At 40.3% G+C, this 19,682-nt stretch overlaps 1 protein-coding gene across 33 annotated transcripts in view; it reads right to left on the reverse strand.

Annotated features, from left to right (window-relative positions):
* ADGRL2 (adhesion G protein-coupled receptor L2) overlaps positions 1-19,682 on the reverse strand; it is a 391,390-nt gene that overhangs the window by 73,907 nt on the left and 297,801 nt on the right. For all 33 annotated transcript variants that reach the window (XM_068952713.1, XM_068952694.1, XM_068952700.1 and 30 more), the window contains one exon: positions 486-699. In XM_068952713.1, coding sequence (XP_068808814.1) covers positions 486-699 — 214 coding nt within the window. The remainder of the gene's footprint in view (positions 1-485; positions 700-19,682) is intronic.

Genomic DNA, 19,682 nt, shown 5'->3' on the forward strand with positions numbered 1-19,682 from the left:
TATATAACCAGCCAAACATCTAAATGACATATATAGTTACTGGAAGTTTTTGTTTGATGCATTTTGCAGGTGGGAAGGCATTTATTAACTACTTTCATAGAAAACCTCTAACTCTGCCAGGGCATGTAGAAACTACTAAAAAATGCAGCAGACATTTGAATACTTTGAGTGCTGTCTGACCTCCTAAAAGGCAGCGATTCAGGGACTCGCCAAGCAAGTGAACTGTTCCATTCTCTTTGCAGTTGTCTTCCTACTTTTTTTCTTTTGCACTCAGAATTTTAAAAAACCCTCTAATAGCAACTGGTAGCTCTTACTTCCTCCTAATATTGCTATATAAAAATATAACACTATCTGAATAGCTATTTAGTAAGACAAAATGCAAATTGGCACACATATCATAACATTTTCTAAACTATATACCTCTTACTGTATCAATTCAGACATTTTTTCCTCTTTAGTCTTCAAAGAGACATACATATCTTTACCTTTGTGTCATAATTTTGTAGGCATCTGGAAGGAAGCATTCTGTGTTCTCCATCTGGAAAGGGTCAGCATCACAAATCTTGTCGTCTGTCCGTCCATAGTTAGCACTTTCTATCATAATAACATCGCTTCCCGGACACCGCAGGTCAATGGAGTAGCCTTCGCAGGACAGCTCCCTCCTCACCAACCCAAACGGTAGCGCTGCTCGGCTGAAACCTGAAAACAGAAAAAAAGTTGAGATTGAGCCTAAAGCGTACATTGTGTCTGGCTTACACAGGCGCTAACTCACAGCAGTGTGCTAAAGGAAGGTCACATTTAAACAGTTTGATCTGGTGTCACGTTAAGTGAAGCATCTTTCAGAAAACCATCAGAAACCTCCATTACCGCTGCTGGCTCGTGAGTCGGGGCAGGGTGGAAATCCCTCTCCAGCCCTTTGTCCCCGGGGCCAGGCAGACGGGCAGCACGGCTGCGCTGCTGCATCCCAGGCCGTGGCTCTCACCTCTCTTCTCCGCGTCTCTCCCCCCTCGCTGGGCACCGTCAGACAGGTAGTGTCTGAGAGCGGGAAACACTAGAGCGGGGAGGAGTTGCAAGTGCAGAAGTGATTAAAAAAAAAAATAAAACAAAACTTAACAGTTTCAACTTCAACAGTCTTTCTCCAGTTGTATCTCCTCTTCTCTCTGCGAAGAGGTAGCAGTTTTCTGCTGCTTACCTATGTCCCCAGCACGGACGTGGCTGTGCTGCCAGATACAACATACGTGCTGATATTGTACGTAGTCGTGCAAGGGAACTTCAGCGCTCCTAGCCTGGCCTTTTATATATTAAACCACATAAATTAAACCACAGATAGAAGCAAGAGGATTTTGAACAAATACAAAATGACCAGTACAGCAAACTGCAGATGTGTACATCTGCATAAAATCTCCCTGTTCTTCACAAAAACGACAGACGCATTACAGGAAATTTTCATTTTTAACATTTTTCTCTGGATTTGAGAATTCCTAAAAATGAGCAACCTCTCTAAGAATAATGAAGCAGTATCAAAAGGTTTAGAACCAAAACAATGTTCCAAATATTTCTTGGGATATTTGTAGTCTTTTATAATCAGTTCTTTATGCAAAAAAAAAAAAAACTACATTGTGTCAAGAATCTGTAGCTGCATACTACGTTTTCACACAGCTCCTAGGAAAGAGAATATTTGTGTTTCTTGCAAAATGCACGCACTACTGTCTTCTGCGGGACAAGTTGGGTAACATGATAGTGTTAAATATCTACTACTTTAAAATAGCAAAGCCTTTATAAACTCGTAATAGAATCACAGATATTTCCTATTAGAAAAAAAAAAATCATCTTAATACTGTTGCACAAGGCTATTAATATTTCAGTGCGGGTGCTGGAGACAGGTTGTGACAGCAAGAAGAAACAGCCCGTAAGCACGGGAAGTTGGAGTTCCACAGTGTTTTGAAGGCAAAGAAAATAAACTTTCTTTTAAAAATATGCTGCGTTAGAAGAGGCAAGGAAGTAAGGATCTAAAAACATCAAGGACAACTTGAGATAACGTCTTGATAGTAAATTTTCATATGAACCAGGGGCTGTCACTTTTTCTACTGAATTAATGACCTGTGGATTAAAACTCTTAGTGCATGAGGAGGAGGCTCTGTTAGGACCGCGGGGAAGAGCTGTCCGTAACGCCCCGGCCAGCGAGAGGCGGGGGCTCCACCACCGCCGTCCCCTCCTCCCACCAGCTTCGCCTTTGGGCCAGCCGGGGCACCAGCTTTCGTCCAACTTGCGTAGCAAACCGCGGCTGATCCGATTCTCAGCTCTCCCTGTTGCAGAAAACAGGCAGAAAACAGCGGCAGAGAATCGGCTCCGTGCGCCGTTCACCGGGCCAGGCCTCATCCTGGCACGAGGGAGAGGGCAGGCCACGACGCACCAACCTGGTCTCCAACTACTTTAAATTTTGTGGGCCCACGTCCTACTAGAAGCCAGTGTTACTACTCCGCCAGTATGTTTTGATATTGCCTCATAAGCGAGGAAGCAGGCTGGGGCGAGCTCAAACGCGAACCCCTCCCGCTAACACCCTACACGTCCCCCCTCCGTGGAGCAGACTGACACAAGGGAGACAGGAGCCGCTCACGGGCTCAGCGAGGGTGCGAAGCGGCCGCGGAGAGGGCCGCCAACGCAGGCCCGCCAACGCAGGCCCGCCGCCCGCCCAGCCGGCGGCTCCTCTCTCGCCAACTACCGCTGCGGCGGCCGCGCCGCCGCCAAACCTCACGCCGCGAGCGACCCGCTCCCGGCAAACGCGGCGCTCAGTCTGCCAGGGGGTGCCGGCCCCTCACGGGCTGGCCAGGCTCCCCCCGCCGCGGCCATGGCAAGGGCAGGGTCCCGGCTCTCCTTGCTGGAGGCTTTGGCGGCGCGGGGAGGACCCGGGCGCAGGGGTTAAGGCGACCGAGGTCTCGGGGCGGCGCCTGCAGCAGCGGGCGGGAGCGCTGCGGTGCCGGTGCCGGGGCTGGACCACAGGCGCCACCTCATCCGTGACAAGCACCGAAGCGCTGCTGCAGCTCTGCGGCACGGCCCTTGCTGGTGACAGCAAATACCAAACAGGAGACCGCCGCGCTTCTACTGAGATTAGCTGCCTGCAAATCTTATTTCATCATCTCTGGCAATTGGCAACTGCTCTGAGTGCTATGAATGTGTTTTATCCTACAATTTTTCCCCCTCCAGGCATCCATGTGAAGTTCTGTATTAGGACTAACATTAAAAATACTTGACCAAGGTTCGGCCGCTGCACAAGCGACGGCGGACACACCTGAGATTGCAACGCAGGTGCTAGGCTGCAAAAGCAGAGAGCAGTAAAGCTAAACAATGCAGAGCACGGGGAGGAATTTCTGTGGCACGGAATATTTTAACTAAATAAAATAAATAAATGAAAAGGCCACTAACAAAGCTGCACTGATCTTTATTCTGAGGCTTAATTTCTAATCTTTTCCTATCAACAAGGAAAAAAATAAGCATATCAACAAGCAAAGTGTAATTCAATCCATCTTGCAACCCTGACAATCGAAGAAAGAACTGGTGGGAGGCCCTGTGAGCAAAAAAAATCAATATTGCAGCTTTGTGCCGTGCAAACGCGAATACTGCCAAATAGCAGTGCTTAGGGTAAAATGAACTGTTTTGCTCCATTTTCTCCTCTCTGAACAAATGATTTTGAAAAGACAGCTTTTTCTGGAGCTATAAAACGTCAAGCAATAACTCCCTGTGCTTTAGGCAAGTGATTGGAATAAATACCCCTTGGCAACAGGTGCAATGACTTAGGACTGAAATTCATTTACATTCAGGAGATAATTCCTGATAAACAGATGCACTGCCACAGGATGCAAGCGTGACAGACCAGCGTTTGAATGCGACTGCCTGGTTTTGCATCATCCCAAAGGGTTTTTGATGCAAGTATGCGGTTCTGTCAATAATTACTGTTGTCACTGGTAACTTTGTATCTCTGATGCAACTGTGAGTCATTAATAACTCAAATACCGTATTTTCTAATGAAACTGTTCTCCACTTGCCTTACTGTACTGTGCATAAACCAGTTTTGTTAGGCTGCATTTCTAAAGTCGAAATCAACGTTTCTGCTAATTGCTTCAAGGCAAACTCCGACAGGGACGACGCTGCTCACGCTGTCGAAGCGCCAAGAGCGCCGCGGCTTCCCGTTTGCCCACGACCTTTCTGGGATGGGGCTGTGACTTCCAGCAGAAGCCAAACAGTAACTTGAACAAGAGCCCATTAACAAAGGCGGCATATGCTGTCTCCGATTCATTTGTGTTTGTATATATTCATCAAGTTTACTTTTTTTTTTCTTTTAAATAGAAGGAAAACACTTAATAAGGAAAAGAACATGGTTTCTGTCATGCCGACCATTTTGTTTATAAACAAGCTTCCCGGCAAACATATGCATCTTTCATGTTTTATCTGCTCACAAATTAGCTGAGTGCAGACTCTGCTGAAACAACAAAGTAACCTCCTTTTACAAAATTACAATTTTAAGAAATACTGTGATTTTTCTGGAAAAGGAAGGTAAAGGGGATTTTCAGTGGTAACATGCACCCTTTAATGCTTCATTGATCAATCCACGTATAAAAATACTCTTAGAAAAAAATCAAAATAAAATATCACAAACAAAAAGCTTTCCCTCTTATACTTTAATCTATGAAATGAAAACAACGGAGGTTCTATGACAGGAGTGTAACTCGGACCTGTGTTTCTCAAACACATTAAATCCACAGTAAGCTAAAAATTATTTGTGCAAGTTTGCAGTGCCTTATTTACCATCGTTCTACCTTGGTTCCTTATTAAGAAATAATCTGTCTTTAAAAAGATAACCTAAATTTGTCAAAGTGCAGAGAGAAGTTAATAATTCACAGCATTCTGCCCACTAGTATACTATCTTTTTGAGCTGTCAATAATAAAAGTGTGTGCAAAGTTTAGTAGCTAAAAGCAGAAAGGAACCACTACGTTTGAATGTTCAACCCATACAGAGGAAAAACAGTGGAATGTAAACAGGCTAACATCAGTTCTTGACATCAGAAGCAAGGAACCTTTGATTAAAACTTAAAGCACAGAGAAAGTCAACAAGGAAATATAAAATTATTTCAAAGAATGCAGCTACGGGAAGAACAGAGACTCCAAAACAAATCTTTGCAGAAATAAATATATATGTCTCAGCGAGCAGAGGAATAATGCTTCTTGCGTTATTTGGCTCTAAAAGAAAGGTCTTTTGAAAAGAGCACATCTTTTCAAGCAGAATGTTTACAGTTGTCTATTACACAATCTCTTTTATTTTACCAAATCATGAAACATGATGATTCACGTTCTACACAAGATGAAGTGATGCAGCTTGGGCAGCATTTCAATAATGTATGTTCAACACACGCAAAGCCTGATGATCAACACACGCAAAGCCTGATGAAAACTGCGTTTAGACCCTCTCCGTGTCTCGGTGAAGTGTGTACGTGCGCACGGAGAGGGGGTAGCACGGCAGCCGAACACACTCTGCCATCTGAAAAATCATGCCAATTCTCCACGCGGGCTCTGCAAAGTATTTATAATTTTGTATGAAAGCCTGCAGTTTCTAAAGAATCCCACAAACTATGTCAAGGGAGACTTTTCTCTCCATCTCTCAGCATTGTATATATATTTCACACGGACTAGCATGCTATTTTGTTAAACAGCTTTTAAATTATCCAATACTGGTCAACAGATCACCGCTGACTACTACAAAGATAGAGGCAATTTAAATGACAACTGTGCTTTTCTAATTCTATCTTTGAAGGGGGAAAAAAGTCGTTCTGGCAAGCATGTCTATTAAAAGATTACATTGGCACAGTAAGAGCTTCTGATACTGTGCAGAGGTCTGGAGTTCACAGCACTCAGCTCACGCTAGCTAGCACACAAACAGCCCGCACTGGTAGCTCGGCAGACAAAAACCCACTGCTCCACTCCAGATAAAATTAAGCAGGAAGTGACCATTTGAAAAATATTCTCCAACAGCTATATTCTTTGCCATTTTAAGTATATGTTGATTATTTTCATTTAAGATGATAGAAGCAAGGAACATAATGATAATGAGCATCTAGAAAGAATGGATTATTTATTGAAATTAATTTCTTATAGACAGGTACTTTTCATTTTTTAACTCATTCATAAAAATGGGATTAGCTCAAAAAATGTACTTGAAAGTGAAAGCATATTCATTACCTGAACTTTAACAAGGAGGTTCAAAGTCCTAACAGACTGGATCGTTTAAAAGTGCACATAAAATTACATTGAAGCAATGCAACTATTTCACTGGATCAATTAGCTGTGAGGGGTGATTTTTAACACTAGTTTAGATAAATCAGATTCTCAGACATACTGCTTCAGATTTTAATTACTTGGGCAAAATCTAGAAGTCTGTGTCTTACAAAACAGACATATGAATTGCTAGCAATGAGAGCTTTTTAGAAGTATTAAGAAACTAATGATAGCTTTTTTCAATATTCTTCCAATTTAAGAAATTGCTATATAAAGTCTAAAAAATAAATTAAAATTTTAAAAAACTTTGCCAAATTTTAGTATTTTTCAGTGTTCAGTGTGTATAGTACAATTACAACAGTAAGTAATTTTCTGTAATTATATGCTTATATTCAGTGTACGTAAAGCATAGAAGATCTGATTAATGAAATGCAGGACAGAAGCGTGAGTTACACCCTCTGACTCACATTATGATGAATTTTGCCTTCCAGGTTCAGTGGAACTTATTAGAATTTTCCTTTTACGTTTTCCAGTCTCCATGCAATACTCAAAAATATCCCTGTGAGGCTCTCTTAAGCAAAGAAAGAGTCGGGGCTTACCTGGTTTCTGCACCTTGTTGAATGATTCAGCAAAACCTAAAGTTAGCAGCAGAATCTTATTCTTTTAATGTAACAGTGCTGATCCTTTTTGTATGTGGCTCGCAAGGATCTCATTTAAATTCTCCTCCCCTGATTGAGGAGGCGAGAATATCTCTCTCTAAGGTAGGAGAATTAAGGGGTTTTTTTTGCTGGTTTTAACAGCACGAGAGAAAAGAGCACCACGTTGACATAGAACTGTAAACTAGAGTACTTCAGCCAGCCGAAACGAGTACAGCACAGACAGCAGCAGCACAAGCTTCCCCACGTTAGTCCATCATGTCTCTACCCTACTTTGAAGGAATCGCCACTATGGGAAAAGAGATAGTTTGGTCTTCATGCCCATTTAATCCTTCACCTCCCTGCTGAGGCTGCCACAAGAGTGCTAATTAATGCTAAACTGTGAAAATGGGCTTCTGCACTTTGAATTCAGCCACACTGAAACTGGATAGAAACCACTAATTCCTGTAATGAAAGTCACCAAACCAGAGACGGGTTCCTGGCAGCATTTTAGCAATGCCTGCATATGGCAGATGGAAACCACGTGATCTAAACATGAAAGTCTGAGTATCTGGCATAGAAATGTGCACGTTGCTCCGTTCTCACTTAGAAGCAAATTCTCTTCTCATAAACCTGCACCTTTCCCATCCCTTTCAATGGGAACTGCATGCACGAGAGCAAAACTTTGCCCTCTTGATCTAAAATTATCCCAGTTTGAAACAGTATTCATCTGTCAATGATATTTCTTTTCTTTTGCCAGCCAGATGTCAGTTGTCAGGCAGCAAAAATCTCTTTCCTTTTTTCCTTCACATCATACACACTTGATCCTTTGCCAGCTGGTAGAAAGCACTCTACCCTTTTCTTTCTTGCAGTTAAATACATTGTATCTTCAAAATTTCTCAAGGCAAATAAGTCCCATGGTCTTTGTAAATCCCCCTCCTGGAGGTTATCTCTAGTTTACCAACTGTGAACTGGCTGAGCACACCACCTGTCAGGAAGGAGAAGCTTCTGAATTGGAAACAATCCCTGAAACGGGGAGGTAAGATACACAAAGGGTTATGTGTCATAAATTCTGTGTCAACAGGATTTCCCGTTGAATTATTTCCTCTGCACAGGATGTTGGTAGCAGAATAAAAATAAATATTCTTTTATTTTCTATAAAAATGTATTCTGACAACTATTTATATTTCCAGTTCTCTCAATCAATTATTTTTGATTGGAAACCATACGTTGATGGGGGAGAGAGAGGAAAAAAGAAAGAAAGGGGGCATGATTTCCATCAGCCCTATTCAGAATGAACAGCCGACAAAAGAAAATTGCTTTTGTTCCCATCTTTAAGAAACCCAAAGCCTTGTCACCTCAGAGGCTGACAGAAACCATGCAGAGCAGTACCAGCTCTTTGGGACTATGTGCATTTGCCAAAGCTAAATCATTCCAGCAGATGACATGTTGATTGCCAAAAATAACCCTTTGCATACTGTGCACATTGCCCTCTTAAAGGGTTATACCGCAACTTCTTTAAGACAGTAAAGCATTTTAGTTGCAGTAAAACGTAGAAATTGAACGCTTATATCTTGTCCATTTTAAAGAAAACATTATTCTACAAGTGACAGAATTTAAAAAGCCAAATCCAGGCATACTCCTAAGCAATTATCAGAAATATTGGATGATCTCAACCATATGATAACATTTGAGATCACAGCTGTAAAATTATGAAGGGAGGGTTTGCACATTTACATATAGAATTATATATAGATTGGAAAAGGGATCAAGCAATAACATAGCGGTCTGTATGCTCTCTTGTTTCAGGAAAAAAATGGGATGGAGTCAACTGTCACAGTGTAATTTACAGTGAAAAACTACATGGTTAATTTTAACGACAGCAAGCCACTTCATACTTAAAGAGCACTTACGAGTATGCAAATAGCACAGCAATACCCCTTTGCATTCAATACAGCTTCCAAAACATTTCTAAGGACTCGGGAGCAGGCAGAAGAACCCTTGCAAATATCAAGAGTCAAGACCCTACAGATGAAACTGAGAACCCAAAATACACTAGCACACCTTTCGAAAACAAGTAGAAGAACAGCGTGACAAATGTACTTTAAGGAAAATGTGCCATCACTTCAAATATTCCCAAGAATAGATACGAGGCAAGAGTGGTAAGCTATCTTGGAAAATGCCTACTGTCAGACTGAAAGGCTTTCTTCCTGACCTTACCTTTCTTTGAAATATCTGCGGATTTCTAAAAGAATACTGTAAAGAGGAGAGTGAAATCATATGTCATACAGAGTTTCAATAGTACACTTCATGTTCTGGCAAATTCCAGGAATCGTGGAATAATCCCCATAGGTACTTGAGTGCATCCTCTAAATAATAAATTGCACAAAGAAAGTAAAACTATTTAATTGTTTACAAATAAAAAGACAATATTAAAAAAGTATAAGGAATGTACATGGTTCTAAGCATGCTCCCTAGGCAGCAGTGAGTAAGAACTGCTACGGAGGTACCATTTCCATTACAAAAAAGGAAATATGCACCTCTGCTCCCTTGTGAAACTGCTATTAATCACCTATAAAGCAATTTTATTTCCATAGCCGCCTTTGCAAACAGGTACAAAACACAAGAGAGATTAAATGATAGGATGGCTAAATTTCACTTCGGCTTAAATTCAGGACTTCTGAATTTGGGTTCTGTTTTTTAATCTTGGAATTTTTGCCCCTCATTTAACTACACCACTACAATGTGCGTTCAAGAACTGCCCCCAGCATTTAGAGAACTGGCTAATGCATGACCAAGTGAAAGAGGTGAAAACAGAGGATTCCAGAAATCTATCTCAGCCCATTAACACCGAAAGTAAATAATTTTCCCTAATTACGTAATAAAGTTCCATAATTAGTGCTATTTACACTAGAAAGTAACAAAAGGGATGAATATACACTGCAACGCACTAGAGAAAGGAAAGGTTTGCATTTGCTAATCACTTTAATAGAAGTGCTTCTCTTAATAGAGAAGCACACATCTAATAGCTGAAAGACTGTATTTCCAAAGTTGCTCATTGATCTTAATAATAATAATAAAAGAAAGGATTAGGAAACCTCTATATCAGACTAGGAAAGAAAATACAGTTTTGTGTGCAAATATAAGCACAATATAGAGCAAGAAAGAACTACTGCCCCGTTATTACAGACGTGGAAAGTAATTTCCTCACTGATTAATGCATTTTACATCGCATTTCACCATACCAGGTCACAGTTTAGTTTTAGAAAAAATCTTTCCCGAAGTTGTCTAGAGCAAATATTTCCGGAGGAGGCAGCTGTGCAGTATAAAAGATCTGATTGCTCCACTTCTTTCCACACCAACTAAAATGACACTTTCCCGCTGAAACAACTGTGTTCTCCTGATGCATTATTTAGGCCTACAAACCGTAGGATGGCTGTGCAAGTCCGAGGGGACGGCTTGAGATCTAATGGCCAGGTGCAGAGCGCCTCGCTCGCCCGCCCGCCCGCCCTGCAACGGCGAGTCCCGGCAGGGCTCACGCCTCCTCTCATGCCCAGGCAGGCTGCACCCAGCTTTATTCAGTTTACTGCTAGGGTTTACTGCTGGTTACGCGCACTCTCCCACCATGCTCAATCCATTTATGTTGTCATTCTTCTGCAGTAGTGGGTTTTATTAATCCAGATAATTTCCAGACCGAATTTAGAGCGTGATCAAAGCAGCAGTTACGGCAGCATAATTGGGGAGGGAGCTGCTAATCTTCTGGGGATGCGAAGGAGGGAAGGAGAAGGTTAGGGGTGCCGGAAGAAGGCAGGAATGAGCAGGTGTGAGGGTAACTATTTAAATTAGGCATATCGACATAATCACTTAAAACTGAGGCTTTACATTTCCCTTGAAGATGCTAAACTTGGATATCCTATCTATTCTACTTAGTAAAGAAGCTATAATTCTTTTGGTACAAATAGGGATTTTACTAAGTCTGTATGATTGTGAAGCAGGCTTTACTTAAAGAAACTATTCTCTGTAACAGTCCAGATACACATTGAATTTCAGCAGTGTACGGCCCATGTTATCTTTAAAGGCACAGAAAAACTGGAATTCTAAAAACAAAAATAACCCTAATTTCTCAGTGATGTTTTACACATACACAAGCCTCTAGAAGATTACAAAGGCACTTTATGCATCAAATACAAAATACAGAAATAATATTACCTACAACTGACACGCAGTAACCTCTGACAGATGTGTTGAGATCCACCGTTACACAACTCTTCATAGCAGTAATTTTGTAATGTATCTACTTGACAATAATAGGGGAATTTTAGGTAAGCAGAATCTTAATTACCCCAATTAAGTCCTCGCCCTGCATCACTAATGTCACTAGGCACTTTGTCATTAACCTCAATGAGTGCAGGATAGATTCCTTAGAATTTAACCTGGACGCTCAATATTCTCGTTCTAATGAAAAATACATTAATGAGCTTCATTATTGCACTCCATTTTAAAGAAGCATCTTCAGCCATCAGTTTTCCTCCACAGCCTACTGGGGCACTGGTACATCAGTGAGTTAGGACTTGAGCTAAGGACCGCTTAGGTCACTTGTCAGGCTTTTTAATGACTCAGTGAGCTTCACGTTCAACCCACCAAGGGAAGAGCAACACCTATAGACTCACTGCAGGAACTCACCCACAGCAAAGCAGAGAAGACATGTTTAAACTCTTGAACCGAGGTGGTACAGCTGAAAGAATACACATAAACAAACATAGTTAAAACAAAACTGTAAAATTCCTCCCTCTAATTTGAAAACAGGCACAGATATTCTATATAGTCTGCACAGAGGATCCTCAACCCATTTCAATCACTACCTTTTTCCAGTCATCTCCTGAGACACATTACGGGAAAAGTGGTGATCTTCTGTGACCTTCATTTTATTTTATTAAATGCAGCAGACAGCTCATACTGAATACGAAATAAAAAATATGCAACCCAGGGAAGTACTTTAAAAAAAAATGCCCTTTGGAGGACCCAATTTCAGTCTTGATATGTAGCAATACAGATTCGCCAATGACATTTGAATAAAAATCTCTATTATATAAATTATTGTGTTCAAAATTCTATTCCAAACTACTACATTTAGAACAGGCCCTGTAAATCACCGTTTAGTTAATGCTTTAAAAATGTGGGAAATACATATTGGAAATATAAGTGAAATAAGATATCAGACTTACTGCACTTGCTATATTTAACCACATTTTAGGAGCGTATTTCTGTTTTAAAAGCCCATCCTACAGATAACAGTAAAAAAAAAAAAACCTTCCCAAATATCAAAATATACTCTTTGTGAATATAACAGTGGCTGATGTATTGCTAACAGAGCCTACAAGTCGGCAATAATGTGAACTGCAAAACGAGGGAAACTGCCCCCTGCAGAGACGCTTCTATTTTCCTATTAATCTAAAGACAGGTGAGCAGTACCACTTGTTGCAGCCCCTTGCCTTTGAAAAATTTTGGGGGAGAGGGGTGGAAGTGAGTGCAGATGTCTATCATCCTTGTTAGTAAATGGAGATTAACAAGTCATCACCAAACATAATATCCACTGAATTGCACTTAACTGTTGTCTGAGTGGCCTGCCTTAAATTCCAAAAGCTAAAGGCAGAGCCTAATACGCAGCTGCTCTAGAGCAGCATCAGTTTGGGATGGTTGTAGCTAGTCATAACAATAGCGCAGGGGTATTCGAATTTGGAAGGGAGGGGAGTTGAGGAAATCCCTTTCCCTAATTAAATCAGAGAACGAGGGTTTGAGGTGGTAAATAATAAATCACAAAGAATCCTCAGTCTGGTTGTCAAGGAAACCAGTATGCCTCTGCCATAATTGCTGTGAGCCAGTCTCGCCCCTTCTGACACCCAGCCTTATCCCGCGCTCTGGTCAGAGACTGAGAACGCAGCTTCTCCCTTGCTCTCAGGCAGCCGCGTAACACGCGCTGGGCTGGAGGGAGCAGGGCGGCTGCCCCGCCGCCAGCCCCCTCCTGCCCGCAGACTGCCGTTCCCTGCAGAGCGCCAGTCTAGTTCTGTCAACTGCTAGGTTAGAAAAGGCTCTGCCTGACTTGATTGCGGCATTGGAAGGTCTTAGCAGCTGTGTTTACTTGAAAGGCCTTCTTAATTTACTGCTGCTAAAATCTTGAGCCCAGTTATCTTGGCGTGTCACAAGTCCTGGGAGTATCTAGCTCCTCTGTTCTCCTGCTTCTCTGAGCACATTCCTCTGGCAGCAGAAATTATTCATTGATTTTACTAGTGGACATGTAAGATGAACGTGAAAGAGATGAACAGGAAGAACGAAGCACAAGGCAAAATAAACGCTTTAAAAAGCAGGCCAAAAAAGATAAAAAAATTGACTCTAGGCCAAATAGCTGATTGCAGTATTCTCTTTCTTCCCCGCAATGATAATTACCTTTTATAAACATATCTAAACTTGTTTTTTCCTTCTCTTTTGGTGGAATCACACATCATCACTGGACACGCACCAAACTTGAGCACAAGCAGTTCCCAATACTTCAACAGCAGGAAGGCCAAAAAGGGGAAAAAGCTATATTAGCATCTCTATCTCATCCCTCAAGAAATCCTGAAGCAGCTTTTAAAGGAAATATCTTCAAAGTAAGGAAATAGGAGGAACTACAGGAGAGTACATTATGCTACCAGCTGACTCTAAGTGATAGAAAATCCAGGGAGACAAGAATGATTGTGGGAAATAAAAAAAATCTCCCTTAAAGAACCAGACAGAGAAAAAGACTACAGAAAAGATTTCTACAGAAACAGCTGCAAACTGATTCTTGATTAGTATGCCATAAGTAGCTGACTGTCCACTTACTATTTTACCAGTGAATAAATCTTATCTTAAACCCTGTAATTCTTGATCCTAGTCTAAGTAATAAACACCAAAACCAAACATTTTTAATATTTTTATAATTTTAATATTAGCAAAATACATTACAATTACCAAGAGTGTGATAACCCCTGCCATTTTAATTATTTGCTGTATGTCATTCTACCGTTCTGTTTTTCTGTCTATACTTAAAGCATGCAAAAGATTTAGTTTCTGTATGAGGATCCAAGTTTCAATGGGAGAATGTGGATACTCCCTATTCAGCTCCTAAACTTTATTATGACACCACATTTGGGAAAATGTCATTTACACATTTATTTTTATCCATTGTTCAAAGGGGTGTAATATAACCACATGTTAAGAGCCACTTTCTTCTGTCTATTCATCTGCTACTCAAAGAAGGCTATTTATTTAGTTTTATTGACTCTATCAACTGTCTTTTTTTTTTTGGTTGTTGGATAAACTCAGCATCTTAAGAAAATATATGGTGCAACATAGTTTTTCTGCTATAATGTTCAACATAGTCCAACATAAACTTAAGGACATTAGTAAAAATCTCTGTTCAACATCTGTAGCCATCAACGCATAAGAAGCAATGAAAGCTTGTTCCAAAGCAGGTTCAATCAAAGAAAAAAAAACCTTCCTCCAGAACCCAACCTAAATCCCATCTATATTCCTTTTCCCAGGAAGCAAGATGTAGGTGTTTGGTAGCTAAGGGAACTTGGGCAAATTCATCTCTGAACTTTGTCCCAGAAGAATTCAGAGGATCAGAGGATAATTCAGGCTGAGACTCATGTCTCTTCTCCTGCTTTCTCCTACTCACTCAAAATATTCTTCAAAACAAACACCTTTTCCAACAATAACAGCTAAATCACAAATAGGAAGAATTATTCCCACATCATTTAAAAGCTGAAGTCTCTGTCATTGTTACTCCAGTTAAAAAGATACCATTATGGATTAATTAAAGCCAATTACTGTAATACATATTAATATCTGTACCACTGTATGTGCCTCTAAAATTCAAAAAAATGAAAAAAATGAAGAAAAGACAAGTAAAGGTTTCCATTAGAAGAGGTAACTCACAGGCAAACGCATGTGCCATTTGCTCAGCAACATTTTCATTTGCAATATATGCATGCAGCATCCACGAGAAAAAATAAAGAGCCTTTAGCTGATTTACAGCTAATTTACTATGGCACACTGTTACCACTGGTTTATTCTTATTTGAAAAATTAGTCTGGATTCCTGAACATAATGACAGCAACCTGTTTATTTTTATGTCTTTTGCTACATTTTAGTTATCTTGAACCTTTAGGGCTAAGCATTTCTGTGACAATCTATTTCTTTCATCCAAGAGTTTCACATTCTTTAAGCCCCACTCCTTCAGCCGTCTGGCTGGCTTTCCCAGTGACACAACACACTGGAGGAGGGAGTTCAATATTACCCATGCCCTGCTCCGTCATAATCCACTGTGAAAAAAATACCTCCATCTCTCCTGTTGGTAGGAAGCCATAACAACCTGATATTTCTCTTCTGAACTGTTTTCCAGGTGGTCGATTTGATTTGTCAATTCTTTAGAATTTTTATATCCTCTGTTTGAACAGTCTCTATCCATCATCTTTTGTCTTCAATTTTTGTTCTTAGACTGCTGCAATCTCACACAAAAGCCTCCAAACTTCTTGTTCTCCACAACGCTAATTTCCTGGACTTCATTAAATTTTTGTTTCGATGCTGTGAGTTTTTTGTAAGGCACTATTTGTTCTTTTTCTAAAACTAACTTGCTATTCAAGTGACTAAAAAAAGGAGGAGCCTACCCGGCCCTGGTGGGAGCAGGAGTGCCACAGCGCAGGCGCTGCCCACCCTCCTGCCCACCGGCTCCACGGCACCAGCTGTGCTTCGGACCAGCCAAAAGCTGGACTGCAGGGTAGCTCAGCGCTGACCATCTAACTGCCTTGGCTTATTTAGATGGGCTTGGCCCCACTAAACCATAGGAAGCAGTTTCTGAACAGTAAGGAGCTCAGATGTGGTTTTAGTACATCACAGCAAAATATCATATAGAAATACCCACAATCTCTTCTACAGTCATTCTGAGAAAGGGTTATTAATTTTAATTGGTCTAAGTCACCTAGCTTTTAGTGAAATTCTATCTTCAGGCTTGATCGCCAATTTGAATAGCCTTTTTTTTCCAGTTATCACTTCTACTCTTCTACCAAGAAATACAGGCAGTGTGTTCTGTATTTCCTTATAGATTACTAACTATATTAAGCAAAAGATGACTGGAAGCAAAAAAGAAATAAAAAAGTGGAGGCACTTTGAAACAAACTGGCTGTGATGCTCATTTATAAGCCACTTATCCATAGGCCTCTTTCTGGGAGAGTAGGAAGAGATAATCACTCATTGAAAACAAATCCCAAAATAGCATACCACAGCTCTCCTCTTCAGGAAAATTACACACACAAGCTCTGGGCGCAGAAGAAGGTTTGCGTAGCTTTTTTCTTTTTCAAACGCTACTTCCAGATTCCTGATGGAATTAGATGTCGTTCATAATTCCCCATTCAAAACAAAAAACAAGGAAAAGTTTTTGGTATCAAATTCAACATAAAAACATAGCAGCTGCATACAACCTGGATAATTTTAAAGGCTACCGCTGCTAATGATTTAGAAGAACAAAAGATCTTCCGTTGTCAGGACAATTTTACACACTTATAAATCAAACCGATACCCTTTTGGATTTTACACTTCAATTTTCAGCATCTCCTCTTATACCGAGGTCTGAAGTGCTGGCTACTTCAGCCCCCTTACAGTGCACGAAGTGCTAACAGAAGATACATCAAATGACAAGCTACAGCAACAAAAATCACTCTCTCAGCTCAGCTGTTCTGGTGCCTGTGGTTTTGCAATACAGCAACATCAATCAAGGCGTACGGATTTTGCATCTCTCGAGCAGGCACAGTCACGTGCTACTCTGCGAGGAGGACCTGGCCTGAGGACCACGTTTCATTTTGGACAGCGGACCCCAACCCTGCAACAACCACTGAACTTCCCAACTCCGTATCAAAAGAAAAAACTAGGGCTATCTCATGCAGGTGGCTGCTGACTGCCTTTACTTGGGCTTTCCCATCATCTCCTCCTTCACGTGCATAGCAACAGACTAGCCAGTGGACAGACAGTCACTAAGAAATTTGCTCCAGCCTCGCTCAGCTCAGCAGGGTTACTAGAACTAGGACATCACAGAACATCATAGTGGAGCCAGTTTTACCATGAAAAGTAAATTTGGCACTAATATGAAATACCTGACAGTTTGGAGCTCTGAAGCTTAAACGGTTCTGAAGGGCTGCGCTTTACGAGAAGCGAGCATGAAGACACGAGAGGAATAATTCAATGAACCGGAATCTTCGGTTTCAATTTTCTCTGAAAATATTTCATTTTCTCTTTGGCTTGCAAACAGTTTGAACAAGTGGCCTTTGCAAAGTGTAATCCAGTAAACAAAAAATGTTACTTTGTGAATCAAAGCTACTTTAAATAGAATCAATTGTGACCACAATTCATATTATCATGGCAAGCACTTACAGAACGTCTTTTCAAGGGAAGAAATATATTACTTGTGTGTTCAAGTATAGAGCCATAAACCATATGAAACCCTATTTATTTCAAATTTCCCATGATGCCATTTACTCCAGCTTTTAACCTTTTATGTGACATTGAGCTATTTTACAATCATAAAATAGTAGAAAAAACGACCTGTTAATTTGAAAGGGACACATTACAACATCTCTCCCTGGCACTATAATATTTTAATTTCTTTTTTCAAGGCAAACCAGTTGGAAAGTGACCATCTGCTAGTCTGTTACTATTATTCAAGCAAAGTAATGTACAAAATGTCCTCCTTTCCCAGCAAGAGTAGGACCATTAACTGAAAGGAATTTAGGATATCATCATGCTAGTTTAACAGATTGATTCACCACAAAATAAAATCCTAATTTCTTTAACTACTGTTAAATATACTACTACAAAGATGATGACACAAAACTGGTGCATGTTATGTGACATCTAGAGGAACACACGAAACTTGAGCCTTTCAAAGAAAGAAAGGGGTGTTATTGAACTGCCTAAGAAACTTGTCTTTTCCCCTTTTTGAGTGTTAAGCCATATGCAAATGTTCTTATACAAACCAGAATAGTTCTGTTTCACACTTCAAAACATAAAATGTGCTTTGGACACTGGTTAAGTTTTCAATATCAATTAAGGATTTCAAAACAGTTGATTACAGCAGAGAAGAGAAAAATCAACAAAACCTCCATGCTGATAAAGAGAGGACTTTTTGGATGAGTATAGCTCAGTGGAGTTGTAATCTTTTTGGCTGGCACCTGCAGATGATACTATAACACATACAGCTAGAACATCAAGTTTGTATGAATAAATTGCATTCACCTCACATTCACGTTAGCACTTTAAAAGGTGTTGCCAGTACAACCTTGTATGCACGCAAGCCACTGCACTCTTGCAAGTTTGACCCTAAAAGGTATAGAATTAAAGTAGGCTGCTTCTAAAGGTTAGGAGATACATTGTTTAAATCTCGATTGTCCTTTATCCACACTATATTCATCTCTATACCCTCTCAGCATAGCTAGCAAAAACACAAACTAGGCTGAAAAATAAAATAACTGTACTCTAAATTGTTAAATTCTTAATGAACCATAACTTGAATTTTAAAATATAGTAGATGTAGAATGCCTTTTGGTAATGGCCTTTGACAGTTGCCTTAAATCTGCAGTATATTTAAAACGCATTTTTCTTTTCTTCTTCTTCCTGGACTCCCTCTACTTATCAAATAAATAATCAAGTAGTTGAGGAATTTACCTTAATGGTAAAACACCTGGTATATATGAATGACTATTTCTCAGCTGTTTTTTGGAATAAACAGATCTTTTGACCAGCTATTAATGACGGGGTAGCCGTATCAATTTGCCCAATAAATGCATAAGTCTTACTGCTTTCCTTATTTTTATTTATAAATTTTGTAATGGCAGTAAGGCAGTTCACACTGTGCGTTACTGGGGGAATAGTGCACTTCAGGGACTGTTAAAGTCACTCTGCCTTCAGCCTTTATCACACTACATGAGGTACAATAAACACTGAGAAACGTGCTGCCTATTGTGTGCCTCGTTATAAAGTTCACGTCCAGCAATTCTCCTGTCCTTTCTACTTGAATTTCCTTTCTTCCCAAGCCTTTTTCAGATCTGCTCTCAATAAGTCTAACCAATTCAGAGCGATTTCAGTCAACAGACCGGTGTTGAGCACTATGGGCTCACGTTATGCAACTGTCTCATTCTCAAGGCTAAAACCCAAGCTAGTGCAATACTAAATTAAGTTGAGATTAGAGGGTACTGATCAGTCATATTCTGGATTCTGGCCTTTTTTGCCTAAAGCCTTTCATTATTCCACCAGAAATCTCTTTGCTCTTTATTGCTGTTGAGTTTTCCAAATAAATATATTTTACCATGCTTAACATAAGAAAGAGGTACACCTCTACTCATGATTTGCTCTGAATTCTGTGTACTTTTTTATTAGAAATTCAAGGAAGGTTGTATATTGTTTACATGAATTCTTTACCAAAATGTCAGATAACTTGGTGCTGCTATTTTGCAAGGTGCAGAGAAAAGTTCTAGTCAAAGCAGCGAACTATAAAAACGATGCAGAAGACTGTGTGTGCTCCCCCCAAACATTCTTACTTGTCACCTAGGAATTTAGGAGTGACATAACCCGAATTACTTTTCTCTTAGACTGGATGAATCACGCGTGAGGCCTGATTACACTATAAACTTATCTTGCCGTAAAGACATAGTTGTTAATTCTCTGTAGTGTTCTAATTCTCATCCCAAAAGCCGCGTGCACACATAAATA

This window comes from Struthio camelus, chromosome 8 (assembly GCF_040807025.1).
Source record: "Struthio camelus isolate bStrCam1 chromosome 8, bStrCam1.hap1, whole genome shotgun sequence".
NCBI lineage: Eukaryota > Metazoa > Chordata > Aves > Struthioniformes > Struthionidae > Struthio > Struthio camelus.